Below are 18,649 nucleotides of genomic sequence, written 5' to 3' on the forward strand. Positions count from 1 at the left end.
CACTCTGAACATTTTACTGTGTTTAAAAACCAAGTCAACTGTGAGTAGAAAGCTAGTTTATCAGGGCAGTGCATTTTAGGCCAGCATTTTTCCTGCTCTGCTAATTTTCTGTTTGCAGATAGGTTTGTTTTGGTTCAAGCATAAGGGAACATTAAAAATGTGATCCCCGGAGTCTGAAGTGCACTCTGCCATCTCAGAGCTCTCACCACGTTCTGCTGCCTAAGGGCTTTTCCACCTAGGAGGGTTTGATCAAAAGCTTTTTCTTTCTTTCTAATGAGATGAGTAGGTTTAACTGGGATTTTGTGGGGTTGGTTGTGTGGCGAGTTCCCGCCTCCCCCATTGGAAATAAAGACACACGACACCAGCATTTTAGGTTAATGGGCGAAAATTGGCCACAACTTTATTGGTTACAGGAATTGAGCGGTATTGACTTCGGCATTGGTCCTATCGACTATCCGGCTTCAGCCTGATTGCTTGAAGTCCGGGAAGGGTTAACCGCCAGTAGGGGGAGTCCTGCTGATGCACATCAACTAGGAGCTCCCCCGGGGTCACCGCTTGGGGGCATGCCTTAGGCCCGCACCTCCATAAGCTTCAGACAGGGCCACGCCCCCGGAATCCTTTAATGGACTACCCTTCAATATGGCGGAAGGTGATGGCACTTCCTCCCCCCCTCATCTGCATAACAATACCCCTACCAATGCCTAACCGCCAACGCCGAGGAAGTTGTGACGATTTGCTACGAGGTAGGCGAAAAACCAAATGGCTGGAGCCAATTTGCCAAGTGAAAAAAATTCCTACCAGGCCCCTTGACGGCGACCAACCGAAGTCCATAGCAATGTCAGAGAGCCAAACCTAAAGGGTGGGAGGGGTGGGAAACTGGAGCAGCTGGAGCAACAAAAGAGGAAAATCCTCAGCCGCGCCGGCCCTAAATAGCGCAGGCCATGCCTCCTGGGCCAGCCGATTGGCTGGCAAGGGAGATGACGCAGCCGAGGATTCCCTTAGTCTCGCGGGGGCTGTGAGCCAGCCCCCGCGCACGTGGGGGAGGGCGTGAAGCCCACAACCCCACCTCCTCTCCAGCTCAGAAGTGGCTTTTCAGCACAACCTAACAGTCCTCCTATTGCAACATCTCAGTCCGATTAATCCTCATCTTTTACACCATGCAAGTATTTTGTTGCTGCTCCAGCTTCACAGCTGCAGTGCAGCCTTAAAATGGCCTGAGCGTCTTTCTCCTTCTTGTGAGTCAAGGCCCCGAGCCCCCCACCCCCAATTGTCGAATACTAAAACACATGGACCCAAAAGGGAGAAGCCCCGGCACGCGGCTACTTCAATACACTAAGCCATGGCCCCTTGGCTGACCGCATTGGTCGGCCGTGGGCATGACGTGGCCGAGACTCCCCTACGATGCAGGGGCACTGCCATGCCCCCGCTGTGCATGAGGAGAGTGTGTGGCCTGCCCGCAACACTGCCCCCCCCCCCCCCGGGGATGGGGAGCGGCCTTCAAGGAATCCTGCAAGCTGTCATTCTGCGAGGGGGCTTGGGTTTTTCACCAAAAATTTATCAGCCCCGACTCTAAATTGCATTGCCAGGGAAAGGCATGGGATTTAAACTTCCATAAAACTGATATAAGTGTGTGCTACTGATAGGCTTCTGCATGCCTGGTTTAGAAAAAAGTGTTTTACGTAAAAGAACTGTGGTTTGGCTGGTACCAGGAGGGAGTAATCAATGCCACAGCAACATTTGTCCCTGTGTCCTTATCAAGTAAGCAAGCATCACTAATCCTAATTATTCTAAAACAGTTACACAAACAGAATGAGGTGGGAAATGAAGAGCTTTGGGTGGGTTTTTGTTAAGAACTCCAGGTTCTGTTTAGTGTTTTCTTAAGTCGTCATAATCTCTTTACGTCTGTGCCAGCATCATTGTCGTTGGCACAGCTTCTCTAAGAATGTAAAGGTAAAGGTACCCCTGCCCGTACGGGCCAGTCGTGTCCGACTCTGGGGTTGCGTGCTCATCTCGCTCTAAAGGCCGTGAGCCGGCGCCGTCCGAAGACACTTCCGGGTCACGTGGCCAGCATGACGAAGCTGCAGCTGGCGAGCCAGCACCAGCGCCGCACACAGAAACGCCGTTTACCTTCCCGCTATAAAGCGGTACCTATTTATCTACTTGCACTTAAGGGTGCTTTCGAACTGCTAGGTGGGCAGGAGCTGGGACCGAACGACGGGAGCTCACCCCGCCGCGGGGATTCGAACCGCCGACCATGCGATCGGCAAGTCCTAGGCACTGAGGTTTTACCCACAGCGCCACCCGCGTCTCTAAGAATACTGTTTGTTAATTAAATATGTCTGCAGTGCTCAAGATGGGCTGTCTGATACTCCGGGGTCAGCCTTCAAGCCCCATGCAAAAAACCCCACGTCCTAAAAATCTCCTCAGCATCACTTGAAAAGTTGGTTTTGCAACATGGCGATCAAGCTCTGTGTAGGGGAAAGAGTGTGCTGCGGATCATTTGAAATGTGACATGGCCATTCCACCCCCCCCCCACCAATACTATGCTGATCAGGTAGCATTGTACTGCAGTGAAATGAACACTCGTGATACACTTAAAAAAAAGAAAAAGAAATAAGTCAGAGTACATTATTGTTCTTTTCCCTCTACAGAGAGACAAATCTCTGATGAGGAAATTGAAGCACACATCTGCATACATAAAACCAGGCCTTAGGGGGCTGGAGGGAAAGGGAATGTTTATTTTAGCGCTGAAATGAATTTGCTCCACAAACCTCTCCTCTGTGAATTTTGATGTTGAGTATGTAGCCTGCAGGTAGGCGGACGTATGGTTTAATGCTTCACCATGAGGCAAAACAACCTCAAAACCCTTCTGCATTCAAAACGAGGATGTCAATGTAAAGGCTAATTAGGGTGCTTCTCTTTGAAATCTAGTTGCCAGTCCACAGTTGTTGGGTTTTGGTTTTTTTTTCATGGAGGGATATTTAGTCATGCGATTCCCCCATCTGCAGAGTCAGAAGTGGCACAATCCAATGATAGTTTTACCGTTTCTTCTGCAACTTGTGTGAACTATTTTGATGTTATTTTGGACTGGGGAATCTGGGAGAAACTACGAAGCCTGAGGGGGCTGGTTGCAAGCTGAGCCAGTCAGCAGACAATGCGATATCCCATCTACCTCCACTGCATGTTTTGTTGCTATTGGTTGCGTTAGTTCCAGTACCATTTTGCTACAGGCTCTCTTTGTCCATTCCCAAAAGTCTGTCTCTCTCTCTCCCCTCCCCCACAACTTCTCAGTAGTACTTTCATTTAGAAGCTTCAGTTCATCTCACTTGAAAAAAAATGCAGTTCCTTGATAGGGGGCTGAACGTTGTCTTCCTCAAAATAGTGGCTATCTCTTTCTCTCTCTCTCTCTCTCTCTCTCTCTCACACACACACACACACACACACACACACAGAGAGAGAGAGAGAGAGAGAGAGAGAGAGAGAGACCCACAAAAATCAAGGAGCTACAATGAAAGGCTAAACATGTTTTTGTTACAAAGTGCCTATCTATATGGATTTTTCCGCAGACCCTCCAAGTGTCTCTGTTTTCCAGGGACAGTCCCAGATTTACAGAAGCCTTCCTGCTTTTCCTTAAAGGTAAAGGTAAAGGGACCCTGACCATTAGGTCCAGTCGTGACCAACTCTGGGGTTGCGGTGCTCATCTCGCTTTATTGGCCGAGGGAGTCGGCGTTTGTCCGCAGACAGCTTCCGGGTCATGTGGCCAGCATGACTAAGCTGCTTCTGCCGAACCAGAGCAGCGCACGGAAACGCCGTTTACCTTCCCGCCAGAGCGGTACCTACTTATCTACTTGCACTTTGACGTGCTTTCAAACTGCTAGGTTGGCAGGAGCAGGGACCGAGCAACGGGAGTTCACCCCATCGTGGGGATTTGAACCGCCGACCTTCTGATCAGCTAGCCCTATGCTCTGTGGTTTAACCCACAGCGCCACCTACGTCCTGCTTTTCCTTAGGAAGTTCCTATTTTCATTGGAGGAATGTTGGAGGGTATGGAGTTAAGCGAACCCCCCGAGCCAAGGGGATAAGTTACTAAACAACCTTTAGAAGACATCTGAAGGCAGCCCTGTAGAGGGACGTTTTTAACCCAGATGGATGGAGTATATACATCATAATATTGTTATCATTCTTATTATGGAATAAGATGTCCCTATTTTCATCGGAGAAATGTTGGAGGGTATGCACCTGTTTTCTCATTCTCCCAGGCCTCTCTACAGAAGTTGCTGTGATTTCCTGCAGCCCCCCTGGCCCATTTGTAGCTTTCCTGACAGCCACAAATGGGAAAACTTAGGTTCGTACACCAGAGAAATATGCGCAGCCAAGGGATCCGAAACGAATAAGGCCTCGTACATTTGAACATTTGCTTCAAGCAAGCTTAACTGCAGGGACTTGTCAGTTGGCTCATGATTTACAGGTTATGCCCTCAATCTGGCAGCCTGTAAGCAGCCTCTGCTTCTCTCTCTTTCTCCCCGTCCCCCTCCCCAAAGTGTGAAGTGGAGAGGTTGTGATGGTGATTTCATCCCTCATAAATCTATTTCTCTCTCCCCTCCCCACGCACATACTCACACATATGCATGAGTGCCGGTCGCAAGTCTGAGGTTGAGAACAATAGCTGCGAGCCACAAAACTGAAAAGGGTAGGCAGGGTAAATGCCACAGCTGCGTTGCCACAGGATGGGGAGTTGCTGTGATAAAAACAGCAGCAGGTTCTAGCACGGCCTCCTCTGGTTTATATACAAGCTGCCGGAAAGATGAAGGGAGACTTAAAGCCTCACAAATTCGAAACGAAGGTAAACAAGATTGCTAATTAGCCGTGGACTGTGTCGTTCCAACATGCCAGGGAGCATTACGTTCAGCTGTTGCAAAGATGTGCTCTGTGGGCAAATGAAAAGGCTATGTGGCCTGATCCCTGATGAAAACTTTGAAATAGAAAAGTCCAGATTTTAACAATGGCTCCAAAGGGACTTAGATGATCACCCTCCATGTGGTACTTGCACAGAAAGGCCAATCGCAATGCAGCTCTGAGACCCCCCCCCTCTCTCTCTCTCCCTCTCACACACACACACACACACACACACAAGCTAATACTATTCATTCCGAAAGCTTCTGCTGAAAAGCAGGAAAATATTGTTTGGTCAACAGGAGCTGGGCACTGCTTTCCTGCAGAGAATTCATGAGATGGGAAATGCAATACAAGAGCACTCTCCAAGGTACTGAAAAAGCTCCACTGCATACCCTCCAACATTTCTCTGGTGGAAATAGAGGTGTCCTATTTGATGCTTTTGAATTCTGGTGCTGGAGGAGACTCTTGAGAGTCCCATGGACTGCAAGAAGATCAAACCTCTCCATTCTGAAGGAAATCAGCCCTGAGTGCTCACTGGAAGGACAGATCCTGAAGCTGAGGCTCCAATACTTTGGCCACCTGATGAGAAGAGAAGACTCCCTGGAAAAGACCCTGATGTTGGGAAAGGTGGAGGGCACAAGGAGAAGGGGGCGACAGAGGATGAGATGGTTGGATAGTGTCATTGAAGCTACCAGCATGAGTTTGACCAAACTGCGGGAGGCAGTGGAAGACAGAAGTGCCTGGCGTGCTCTGGTCCATGGGGTCACGAAGAGTCGGAGACGACTAAACAACTAAACAACAACAACATTCCATTATATATATATATATATATATATATATATATATATATATATATATAAATTTATATCCTGTCCCTCTGACTGGGTTGCCCCAGCCACTCTGGACAGCTTCCAACATATATAAAAACACAGTAAAGCATTAAAAATCTTCCCTATACAGGGCTGCCCGCAGATGTCTTCTAAAGGGCATTCAAATCAGAAACTGGGGTGGCTTTTGTAAATCTGAGACTGTCCCTGGAAAATAGGAACACTTGGTCTGCAGGTGGCCGAAAGGCCAAACTCCTAGTGGACTCTTACACTTTGTGAGCCATTCTGATGTGCTTTTGAAAAGCAATATGAAAAAAAAAAGGATCTGGAACATGTTTTAGTGTCTTTCCATCATCGCTCCTTCCCCACACAGCAGGAGATAGAGCTTCTGGGTCGAATGTAGCCTGGCAAGCCCTGGCAGATGGAAATTAACTACTACCAGTCTACCAGCTTGGGGTTTTTTTGTTTTCGCTCTTGCTTTTTTAAAATTTATACTCAGGGAAATTGAACCATTTTCCTTGCTTCTTCTAGGGAGTCCCATGACACTGTCAGGAGTCAAGCGCAATTAATCACTTAATGAACTCAAGCAACATAAAAGGCAATACAGTCTTAGGTTGCTGAGGAATCGTTAGCGGATGCAACATTTGTATGCTAAAACCAAAAATATGAAATGGTTGTAATGGTATATTATCTCCAGCAGTCGAATTCTGAACTGATGATAGCTTTGGTTTTCTGTTCTTTTTTAATTCACAACTTGTTTTGGCCTCTACACAGCGAAGAGGGAGTTTTGCTTATAATTGGAACAGAGAAATCTCTAAAAGATTCAGCCATTCCAATCAACGCTAAAAGCAACAGTTTAGAACACAGAGGGAAATAAAGTATTGTGATCCATCAAAACTGTAGTGGGAATTAGTTGCATAGAATGAAGAAATATAGCATCTGGTTTAGATAAAAAAAACTTGTTGTTGGAAGAAAGGCCCTGAGAGGTCTTTAGTGATTCCAAATAATTGAGATTATTTTTTTTTTGCCTTGTCTTAATTGAAGCCAATGCATCTTACTGCCCACAATAAAGGGTTGAAAGAATGAGCACATACAGTAAATACTACTTCAGTGTTTATAGAGTAATACTCTTCCTATGTGTGCCGCATAGACGATCTAGGATGCAGGCATAATTTATTGTCTCATTGTTACAGATGGAGGCTTAGATCTAGAAACAGTGGCTTGTTCACAGCTACTCTATGAGTTCAGAGCATGGGGAAGAGTTGAATCAGGGAGATTCTGCCCCAGAGGTGTCCCTACCACGACACTATGGTTCCTCTTGAGGACCAAATTAAATGTGATGTACTTTGGAACCTGGCGCTCCTGTTTTCAAGCAACCGCTAATTTAATTTAATTACTGCAATGCGTTATACGTAGGGCTGCCTCTGAAGATGGTTCGGAAACTTCAGCTAGTGCAGAATTCAATGGCCAGGTTGCTTCCAGAGCAAGACAGTTTGAGCATATTACACCGATCCTGGTCCGACTGCACTGGCTACCAATTTGTTTCCGGGTCCAAATCAAAGTGCTGGTTTTGATCTATAAAGCCTTAAACGGCTCAGGACTGCAATACCTCTAGGGCCACCTCTTCCCATATGAACCTACCTGGATCCTGAGATCACCTTCAGAGGCCCTCCTTCATGTGCCTCCTCAAGAGGCCAGGAGGGTGGCAACACGAGAAGGGGCCTTCTCTGCAGTGGCTCCCCATCTGTGGAATGCTCTCCCCAGGGAAGTTCGCCTGGCGCCTTCATTATACACCTTTAGGCGCCAGGCAAAAACGTTCCTTTTTAACAAGGCCTTTGCCTGACCTAATCTACATCCTATACCCTTTTAAAATATGTTTTTTTGGGTGGGGGGCTATTGGGTTGTAGTTTTTTATTTTTATTAGGTATTTTGTGGTTTTATATCTTGATTTTATTCTGTGAACTGCCCTGAGATCCCCCGGGTATAGGGCAGTACATAAATTCTAATATAGTAATAATAATAATAATAATAATAATAATAATAATAATAATAATCAGGGGGATGGTGCTGAATGGTGTTTAGCAGAGAAATAAATTAGCTGCATTTATTGTTCTGCTCTTCCCAACATGTTCGGATGTGTAATCTTTTTCAAAAAGAAACATACAAGGTAGTTAAAGTGTTTGTGCTCTCCTCTACAAATATTTATTATTTAGACCTAAAACAAACTTAGAAACTACTAAAAAAAAACCCTTCACAACCACATCTAACTCAAGCAGACCTGGAGATTGGAGGGGTGTGCTTAATCCTTTCCTCCTGTGCATTTTCCTTAATCTAAAATGATGCTCTTTTGAGGATGACATTAGCTCTGCGGGGGGCAAGGGGGGGCAGGAGGACAATTTAAATTGAGCATGAGAGGAAAGGGTTAAAAAGGTCTTTGTTCCAGCACTCTTTCTAGATCCAATTAGAAACCCCACATGGCTGCTGTGAGGTAAACAAAACAAAAACTGAGAGAGATCCTGATGATGGATCTCCTGCAGGATGTCTAGTTTGACCTACAGTAGCAGGGAAATGTTTTTTGCCTTTGTATTTATTGTTTTGCTGTTCCTGTGTTTTATGGGTCATGTGGTTCATTTGCAAGCTCCCTTCCTGCCCTGTCTTGAAGTTTGAAATAAGATAGGAGAAAAGTGTGAGGATTTCTAGAAACAGGATTCCAAGGCCTGTGTCACGATTAGTAAGAAGCATAATAATAAATATAATAATAATAATAATAATAATAATAATAAAAAATCACTTATACCCCGCCCATCTGGCTGGGTTTTCCCAGCCACTCTGGGCAGCTTCCAACAGGACATTAAAAATACATTAAAACGTCAGTCTTTTTTTTTTTAACTTCCCTAAATAAACTTCTAACAATGCAACATTGCACTGCACTGCTTCTGGCAGTGCACATGGCAGTTCCCTTCTCATGTCTTGCAGGCAAGAAGCTTCCCCTTCCAGCAGAGAGGTGATGAGACTGGACACAACCTCTGTCACCTGTGGGGACTCATTGGTCCACCACCAGATGTTGCAGGTGGCCAACTCTCATCATCCTGGCCATGCTTGCTGGGGATGGTGGGCAGTTGAGCCCAGCAACCTCTGATGTGCCAAAGCAACTCTCCCCCTGCACACGCCTGACCTACATGCTCTCAATTGCCTACCCTGGGTGCAACGGCTTTGCATCTTGAAAGGCAGTGCCTTTGCGATGGGGAGGAGTTAGGACTTATTCCTTTTCTTATTGCATGCAGCGGCAGCTTTATTTTCCTTGCTTGCTTCTTGCAGGCTGATATACCTCTTTTTTTTTTTAATGCTCTTGTGGAACAGCATTGTAGAAGAGCATTAAAGCTCTGGCAAGGATGAGGTTTTTTTTCCAGGTGGCACCTGTCATCCATCACATACAACATCCCTGGCTTTCGTCCAGGTATCGTGGTCCAAATTCAATTTCCTGACACATTTTGCAGTCCTGCGGTGTACTTTCCAAAGAATGAATCAGAGCAGAATGGAAATTCATTAGGCACTCTAGTTACAGCGGAGCTGGAGGAGCGACTCGCCCACCGCATTAGCACAAGGGGGTGAACTCCTTGCTTCCCTACATTAGCTGCAAACGTTAAAAGTTAATACCTCCAGCCGTGCAGGCAGATGGGGAGAGGGCAAATGCAGGCAGGGCTTATCTGGATTAGAAACCTACGCCAGTTTTATGCCTGCGTAGCTCTTATGGCTTCCACCAAAAAAACTTGGGAAATGTAGTTTGGTTCAGGGTGCTGGGAATTGCTGCATTGTGAGGGGTAGACCACACTTCCCATAAAGCTTTAGATGTATGGTATCATGTTGCATTTAACATTGCTCTCAGGCTTGTGTTTCTTATGTAGGCGCTGCCTTTAACCCTTAAGATTAAGGCAGGCTTCCTCACTTGGCACTCCAGATGTTTTTGGACTACAACTCCCATGACCCTTAGCTAGCAGGACCAGTGGTCAGGGATGATGGGAATTGTAGCCTAAAAACATCTGGAGGGCTGAGGTTGAGGAAGCCTGGATTAAGCGGTCTAATTCCATGCAGGGGGCAAGGGGGAAATAATAGGTAAGAGAGAGAGAGAGAGAGAGAGAGAGAGAGAGAGAGAGAGAGAGGAAGGAGGGATGCCACATTTGCTTTGGACTCCGACATCCCCTGCCATTTCCCTTGGTCTTCCAAGGGGTAGAGCAAATAATCTGAAGAGTTATGTGGTACCTCTTTCATTCTTCCCACCCTGTCAGATCTGTCCATTTGTATGCAGACATGTATGGTGTTATGACTAGCATATCTCAAGGGACAGCTGTTGTGAGGCTGTTGAATTATGAACAATGTGTGATTCTGGCCTCTTATCTCTCTGGGCTCCATCAATGCCAGACCAGCTTTTGCAGCATTGTGAGAGAAGAAAATCCATGAAAGAATTGAGGAACTGGCTGTGTTTGGGCACTGCTACAGTTTATTGTGAGAGGAACAAGCCTAGCCTCCTCATGGGGTTTTCACACTTGTCCTCCTCCCTCCTCAGGTGCAAGTAGTACTGCAAGTAGTAGTTGATGATTAATCTCAGCTTCCATGTCATTTGTTTGACATATCATGGTCAATCATACCCATGACTAAACAAATAACGCTTCGGTCTTCCTTCCCTGGGGGGGGGGGTGTCTGTATGAATCTGTATTTCATTCTGAATCCATGTTATGGGTTGTTGGACCGCAATGAAGATTACTATTATCATGGTTAATTTTAACTATGGTTTGTTTGAAACAAGCCAACTTCAAGCCATAGTTTACAAAGCTGGCTTATTTCACTGAACTGTGGTTAGAGCTAACCACAGTTTAGGGTTAGAACGTAATGTTCAATTGTGCTATATTGAAAGTGAAAGTGGCCAAACTCATTGTCATGATGCACTGGAGGGGGGGGTTGCCCAGGGGTGGCGCATACGTCCGCGCTGCCCAGGCACGGGATAGCTGCTCGGGTGCATGGAGTGGCGCATGTGCCCTGCAGCTGGGGGTGAAGCGAGCCGCCAAAGGCGGAAATTCGGCGCACCACCTGCCCGCGACTGCCAAATGTCCCCCCCTCCAGTGAAGACATCTGGGGTGGTCTGCCCCCACCGCACCCCCTTCCTCTGCCCCTGGGGTTGCCTCAGTCCTGGGGAGGCCAGTAGGCTCATTTCTCACAAGATAAACTATAGCTTATTGTGGTGTTCAAATTTAGCCAATGCAGAGTTCTGACCTCTCTAATAAGGTATTATCTTTTTATAGGTTTCTCTCTCCTTTGAGTATTGATATTAACATTGGGGCCACAATTCCATACACCTCAATTCTGTTTACCAGAGACAGCCTTTCTTTTCTGATCTCTCCTCCAGTTAACAGGCTTGGGGGTATATCTTTTCTAAAATGTTGTTAGTGTGCTCATATGGTTCTTCAGAATCCAGCTTCCTCCCCAGGGCCACAACAAATTGAATTAAATCTATGAGTGGTGGTAGATAAATAGGGATAATTGGAGCAAAAAATTAATATATGCTGGTGCTGCTGAGTAAATCAATTCAGTGTACCAGAGGCAGAGATGAGCTTTCAGCAAAGTCCAGTGCTTCGAACAGTGATTTCTCTTGGACAAATAAGCACACTTCAAATACACAATAGTGGGTTTTTACTTTCATCTGTGGAATATTAGAGAATACTAAAGACTAGGCAGCCTGTTTTGTTTGTGTGGTGGAGGATATTTGCATATTTTATTTTATTTTACTGTAACTAATCACCTGACTCTGGGGGTAAATGAGTTTTAAAGGAAAAGCGATTGGCTAGTTCCGCTGTGTGATCAGCTGCTAAAGTAAAAACCTTCAAAGCATTTCTGGCTGCATGTGTGTTTCTCCCATGTCCAACCTATGGATGTCCACAATTATGGCAATGAGTACCTGAAGCAGGGTGGGTGGGGTGAACCTCAGGTGTGGTTGGTCAGGTGTACCTGCTACCGTTAGGCAAGGCTAGTGGGGCACCTCCTTTTTTGTCTCACTTTCTGCTGCCTCCATTTCCCCTTGTCTCATCCCCATAAAATGAAGACAGGGCCACAAGTTGTCAACCTAAAGGCAAGGGCGTGCACACAGAATACATTGATACATTGTCTATATTCTGTAATTAGTGGTATAACACAACCACTTAGGAAAAGACTAAAAGAGGATGCATCCCGTTAAACTCAGGAAGCGTGTAGGTATTTTGTTTCTCGCTTCTTCTTTTTAAAGTGTGTTAAATTGACAAATGTTTAACAGCTATAGCTTTGCAATGCACGATACACTGCATATTCTTATGTCATTTACCCTGCTGTCAAGGCTGTAAAAATTCAACCAAGTTGCCAAGTGCTCTGGGAGCCCCCAAAGGCTAAGTAATTATTTGTTATCTTCTCCCTCCCCTCTTTTAATGCACAGCACAATATTTTGCAAGCATCATGGTCATTGTCGGCTTATCTGTGGTGGTGACGGTTCTCGTGCTTCAGTTCCATCATCACGACCCTCAAGCTGGGAAGATGCCCCAATGGGTAAGTGCAAACAGATGAATCTCAAAAACATGCAGGCATAAATATATATAATTGTTTTGGAGGTGATAGAAAGAACAGAATATTTTAAAGAGAAGCTCACAATTCTGTCAAGGTGTCTCACATACGATATGCTCCCATTTGCTTTCGACTAAGCCTGCACAATTTGTGACCCATCCAGAGTGTGTAGGCTTCTCGAAAAGCATGGATGGCAACTTGGCCACTTGAGTCCCTGGCTTATATTTATTTGCTTATTTGTAAAAGTATACATATGCCTCCCACTTACAAACCATTACAATAGCTTAATAGTTAGCCGCTTTCTGATTTTAACATTTTTATAAGCTTTTGATTGTATGGTTTTATGTATCATGGTTGTAAACCACTCTTGTTATTATATTTTTATATACAGTAGTATATAATTTTTTTATATAAATGAGACATTTTAAAACAACATCTTGCTGTATCTGTCTGTCTCAAGAGACAATGAAGTGCACCTCCAGTGGTGAAATCAAACTTCCTTGGGGCGCAACATGACGCAATCATTAAAATGACTGGCTACTCAAGGGAAATAATAATACAGTGGTACCTCAGGTTAAGTACTTAATTCGTTCCGGAGGTCTATTCTTAACCTGAAACTGTTCTTAACCTGAAGCACCACTTTAGCTAATAGGGCCTCCTGCTGCTGCTGCGCCGCCGGAGCCCGATTTCTGTTCTCATCCTGAAGCAAAGTTCTTAACCTGAAGCACTATTTCTGGGTTAGCGGAGTCTGTAACTTGAAGCGTATGTAACCTGAAGCGTATGTAGCCCGATGTATCACTGTAATAATAATCATATTGTATACTGCCCTATACCCTTAGGTTGCAGAGCATAAAATTTAAACAATGGCATAGGCCCACTGACATAGCAAAGTCTCCAGAAATCAAAAGCGAGGATTCCTATTGAATCTCTCCTGTAGCTAACGCGTGGTTACCGTATTTTTCCCTCTATAACACGCAGATTTTTTCTCCTAAAAAGGAAGGGGAAATGTGTGTGCGTGTTATTGAGCGAATGTGTGGTCCCTGGAGCCGAAAAATCAGGCAAAAATCAAATCGCGCTTCACGGAGAAGGGAAATCTGAAAAGAGGAAGCTGCGGCTTTCCTGCATTCTGCCTCAGGGTCTTACTGCCCACCCGCCTCTGTTTCCTTGCTGTGTTTGCTGAAACGGAACAAAGAGCAGGGAAAGCCCCTCCCCTCCAGGCAAGCAGAGAGGAAAGCAGACTGTGTTCCTTCTATTTCCTCTCTGTGCTCCGGTGCTGCTGGGGGAGAGGGAGAGAGAGAGAGGGTGGGAGGGAGGGAGGAGAGAGAGAGAGAGAGAGAGAGAGAGAGAGAGAGAGAGAGAGAAAGAAAGAAAGAAAGAAATGGCTGGGGTGGGGGGAAACGTTTGCCTTTCTTTTCTCCCTCCCGTTAAATCCCTCTCCTGCATTCTTAGCCAGCTGCTTCTCTGCACACCACCTCATGTCCCTTCTTTGTTTTTCCTTCGCTCTCCATTTAAAATGTGGTTACAAAGCATGGATCCTCAGGATCTTTGCATTGGGTCACCCCAAATTCACCATCAGATCACATAGCATGTCCATGGCTACAGCCTGCACCAAAAAAACCACGCACCCACTGTTGCCTGGGGCTGCAATGGTGCAAAAATGTGGTTACAAAGCATGGATCCACAGGGATCCTCAGGATCTTTGCATTCGGTCACCCCAAATTCACCATCAGATCACATAGCATGTCCATGGCTACAGCCTGCACCAGAAAAATCACGCACCCACTGTTGCCTGGGGCTGCAATGGTGCAAAAACGTGGTTACAAAGCATGGATCCACAGGGATCCTCAGGATCTTTGCATTCGGTCACCCCAAATTCACCATCAGATCACATAGCATGTCCATGGCTACAGCCTGCACCAGAAAAATCACGCACCCACTGTTGCCTGGGGCTGCAATGGTGCAAAAACGTGGTTACAAAGCATGGATCCACAGGAATTCTCAGGATTTTTGCATTGGGTCACCCCAAATTCACCATCAGATCACATAGCATGTCCATGGCTACAGCCTGCACCAAAAAAATCACGCACCCACTGTTGCCTGGGGCTGCAATGGTGCAAAAATGTGGTTACAAAGCATGGATCCACAGGGATCCTCAGGATCTTTGCATTCGGTCACCCCAAATTCACCATCAGATCACATAGCATGTCCATGGCTACAGCCTGCACCAGAAAAATCACGCACCCACTGTTGCCTGGGGCTGCAATGGTGCAAAAACGTGGTTACAAAGCATGGATCCACAGGAATTCTCAGGATTTTTGCATTGGGTCACCCCAAATTCACCATCAGATCACATGTCTGTGGCCACAGCATGAAGCACAAAAATGATACATCCACTGTTTCATTCAGAATGTTTTTTCCCTTGTTTTCCTCCTCTAAAAACGATGTGCGTGTTATGGTCAGGTGCGTGTTATAGAGCGAAAAATACGGTAATTTCCCCAGCAGCTATCCCTATGTGTTTCAGCGGAAATAACATAGTTAGAAATTCTGTGCTTACAAGATTGTGGGGCCAGGCATTACCTTCCAAAAGCCTTGAGGATTGCATTGAGATTCTGGCATTGCTGTCCTCGTGCAGTTCAGAATAGAGTGAATTTGGGATGGAATAGTAATTGGTACACGCAGGAGGCCTACATCATAAAGAGGATGTTCGCTTGTGGTCTGGAAGAGGTAGAAGGTAGACTCATCTCTGTAGCTGTGCAAAAGAACACCTTAACAGAATACTGAGAAGCTGCTTCTCTCATACAAACCAAGACGGCTGGAGGGACTGTTGCTCTTGTGATTCCCATCACATAGGCACTGTTGTTCTCTTGCTAGGCTTCTTGCAGGCCGTGTTACCTGTCTCTTTCACAGGCCTCCCTGTAGCTCTTTGCTAGGTAAGAAAGCCATCCTAACAGATTCCCCATCGATGGAGGAGTATGAATTCTCTTCCTGGAAATTTGATTCTCTACCACTCTCGTCTCAAAAGCTTCTCTCCCACTCATAAATAGTCTCTCCTACGGAGCTGAGAGCTGCCTTGATTTCATTTGTGTTTATAATGAATTGCATATTGTTCTGTGATTATTTTTCACCTTGAAAAATAACCGATTTTAAGAGGGATGGAGGAGCTGCCTCAAGAACAGCACTAACCAACAAAATCCCACTGCTTAATTGAGTGGCACTCGAGGTTAACCAGCATAAATTTTACCTGCAATGAATTTTTGCAAGGACATTCCGCAGTTTGCCTTGATGTTGGCTATTTCGTTTTAGCTATTAGCAGCTAATTAATTGCAGCAATTATGTACAGCTCTGTTAATTTGCATGTTGCCGGTTATATGGGTTGATTATAAAGTTCACTGCCCTGATCCAGCAAGAGAAAATAGGCATGCAAATAGTCGTGCAGGTGTATTATCTGGGGATCAAAAGTCCAATCTAGGGCTGGGATAATATTTTCTGAAATGGAGCTGGCCATCTGTTCAGCAGCAAGCAGGGGAATGGAATGAATCCCCCCTTTCCCACTTGCCCTGACTTTGAATTTAAATAATATTAACACCAATATTACAACAATGGCTGCCGGCAAAGGAGTGTAAATAGCATAGACACAACATACCGCGAGGCCAAGTATAGAGGAGTGCCTAAAAAGTTGTATGAATACATTGAATAATTGCATTTGCATTTGGTTATGTTCCAAAAAGGCAAGGAAGAAATAAGTAAATTTAGAAATTATATTGAACACTGGAAACATTGTATTTCAACAGATATTATAATAAGAATGTTTTAGAGAGGAATACTGTCGTTTTGAATGGTCTTTCATGGTTCCTCTGCTTTTTAAAAATAATTTGAAAGAATAATTAAAAGGATACGTAATGTCAGAAATCCCAGTATTGTTTCTAATTGGAATCCACTCAAGTTGCAAATCAAGCTTTAAGTTTGTTCAGGCTCTGTTCATTTTACAAATGGAACGTCTCAACTGGGTTGCCATTTTATCATCTACATGGTAAAGCATACATTTCTCTTGTGAAGCATACATTTTAAAATTGATTTTTTTAAAAAAATTGAAATAGTGAGGGCTGTGTTCACTGTAGCGCTAAGCAGATTGCTCTGTCAGCACAGGGATTTCTTCTTATGCAACTGAACCGTCTCCAACTCTCCTTCCCTTACACATGCCCTAAATCTATTCTGCGGGTCCCCCATTCCCACAGAACAGATTTTTTTTGGGGGGGGGGAGCAGGGAATCCCCTTGTGCTAATCCTTGTACTAGGATAAAAACATAGTTTGACTAGAACTCTCCTTCCTCAAATTCATTTCAGCACTCATTCACATATTGCAGTACAAAGGAAGTTAATTTTTTGTGTGCCTAACTAATCTCTAGGAACAATTTTTAATTTCAGTAGATTTTTATTTAACCTATGAGCTACATCTGTCCAGCTAAAATGAATGCTGTGCTAGTTTGTGCCCTTATTTATTATGGGAGGACTTGGTCAGCTGAGTTTTTATACGGGGCCAATTTTTTGATCCTTTTGAGATTTTGCGGCTTCCAAAAAGTTGAAGGCACAGAGAGATTCGGGGCTCATCCATGCTTGCCCTTGGCTCACAGCTTCCCCCTGGGGGAACCCATTTTTTAGTGCTGAATCAGAGCCAACGTCAACTGGGTTTTCTCTAGGTTGACGTTGGCTCTGATTTATCACTAAAGAGCGGGTTTTCCCAGGGAAAGTGGCAGGGCAAGGGCAAAACCTTTCTTCCAGTGTCTAGAAAGCATGGGATAAGCAGAAAGCTACTTGGAGCCATTCTTTCTAGTGGTAAATCAGGTCCTGTCAAAGAGAGTCACTAGTCTTGGGACTTTAGGTCCATGAGAAAATCCACTTTCTAAGCTTATGGTGCCCCCCCTTCTCTTTTTAAGCCTGTAAAGTATGGATAACTTTTTAAATACAAACTACGGACAGCTTTTTAATTACATAAATATCATTTGGAAGAATCAGGGACCTCATATTGTGCGGTTGCCCCAACAGTTGCTTCATCCCATATAATAAGTTCATTTCATGTGTCAGTTTATAATATTATGAAATTTTTTAACATTAAAAATTCACCACCAGGGCCACATTAGTGCTTTTTCATGCTTGTTCAATAGGCTCCATTGATGTCTTGGGAGCTGAACGCTATGATGCAATCAAGAGCTGCAGGCAGGAATGCCAAGAGTTATTCCTGTTGGTATCTATTACATGTCACTGCAGGAGGCCCTGTGGGAATCTGAGCAATAGCTTCTAGATAGCCTTTGGTTGTAGAGTTCATTTCAAAGTCACAGATGTTCTCTGAAAGTTCAGGAGCTAAACAGTCTGTTTACAGAGTCTCATTTAAATTCGGAAGATAACTTTATTAGCTATTGTTGAACTTCCCAGTGAAGGACATCAGTGCTTAGTCCATGCTACCAGATGCATACCATCTGGGTTTCCTTCCTTGTATTCACCTTGCAAACATGGGACTGGAACCCTGCAGGGAAAAGCTGTTTTGAAGGAGAAAGTTTCACTGGGAGAGACCAAAAGTGAATCCAGTTCAGCATTCTGGTTCCAGAAGTTTGGGTACTTCTGCAAAGCTTACCAGTGAAACAGTAAGTCAACAAGGGCTTCCTCTCTTGTTTGTCCCCAGCATCTGGTGATCTGTCAGGGCTAATAGTGCTTTCCTCCGTGAATTTGGTTATGCTAGCCCAGTGCATGTAGTTGTCAAACCTCAGTTGTCAAATGTAATCTGTTCCGGAAGCCCATTCGGCTTCCAAAATGTTTGACAACTGAGGCACGGCTTCTGATTGGCTGCAGGAGCTTCCTGCACTCAAGTGGAAGCCTTGTCAGACATTCAGCTTCCAAAAAATGTTAGAAAACTGGAACACTCACTGCTGGGTTTTCAGCATTCGGGAGCCAAAATGTCCCAAAACAGGGGCATTTGGGAACTGAGGTTTGACTGGACCTATTTCCCCTAACAACCAGTTGTAGGCACCCTGAGCCAAAGGTGGATCTAATCTAAATCTCCCTGTACTTCCAGTTAACTGCCCCTACCTGATAAGTTGGGGATCAGGTCACCCCCTCTTTTATAGAGAATGTTTCATTGAGACCCTTCAAATACTTACAAGGCATTCACAAGTACAGTGGTACCTCGGGTTAAGTACTTAATTCGTTCCGGAGGTCCGTTCTTAACCTGAAGCACCACTTTAGCTAATGGGGCCTCCCGCTGCCACCGCGCCGCCGGAGAACGATTTCTGTTCTCATCCTGAAGCAAAGTTCTTAACCCAAGGTACTATTTCTGGGTTAGCGGAGTCTGTA

General features: G+C 45.1%; 1 protein-coding gene and 1 long non-coding RNA gene across 2 annotated transcripts in view; both read left to right on the forward strand.

Annotated features, from left to right (window-relative positions):
• LOC310753143 overlaps window positions 1-18,649 on the forward strand; it is a 254,263-nt gene that overhangs the window by 182,040 nt on the left and 53,574 nt on the right. The window lies entirely within an intron of this gene.
• Window positions 1-18,649, forward strand: part of LOC310752670 (neuronal acetylcholine receptor subunit alpha-7-like) — a 112,379-nt gene that overhangs the window by 88,191 nt on the left and 5,539 nt on the right. Inside the window, exon 9 of the mRNA XM_083593568.1 lies at window positions 12,181-12,290. Coding sequence (XP_083449694.1) covers window positions 12,181-12,290 — 110 coding nt within the window. The remainder of the gene's footprint in view (window positions 1-12,180; window positions 12,291-18,649) is intronic.

This window comes from Podarcis filfolensis, assembly GCF_964270895.1.
Source record: "Podarcis filfolensis genome assembly, chromosome: 17".
Lineage (NCBI taxonomy): Eukaryota > Metazoa > Chordata > Lepidosauria > Squamata > Lacertidae > Podarcis > Podarcis filfolensis.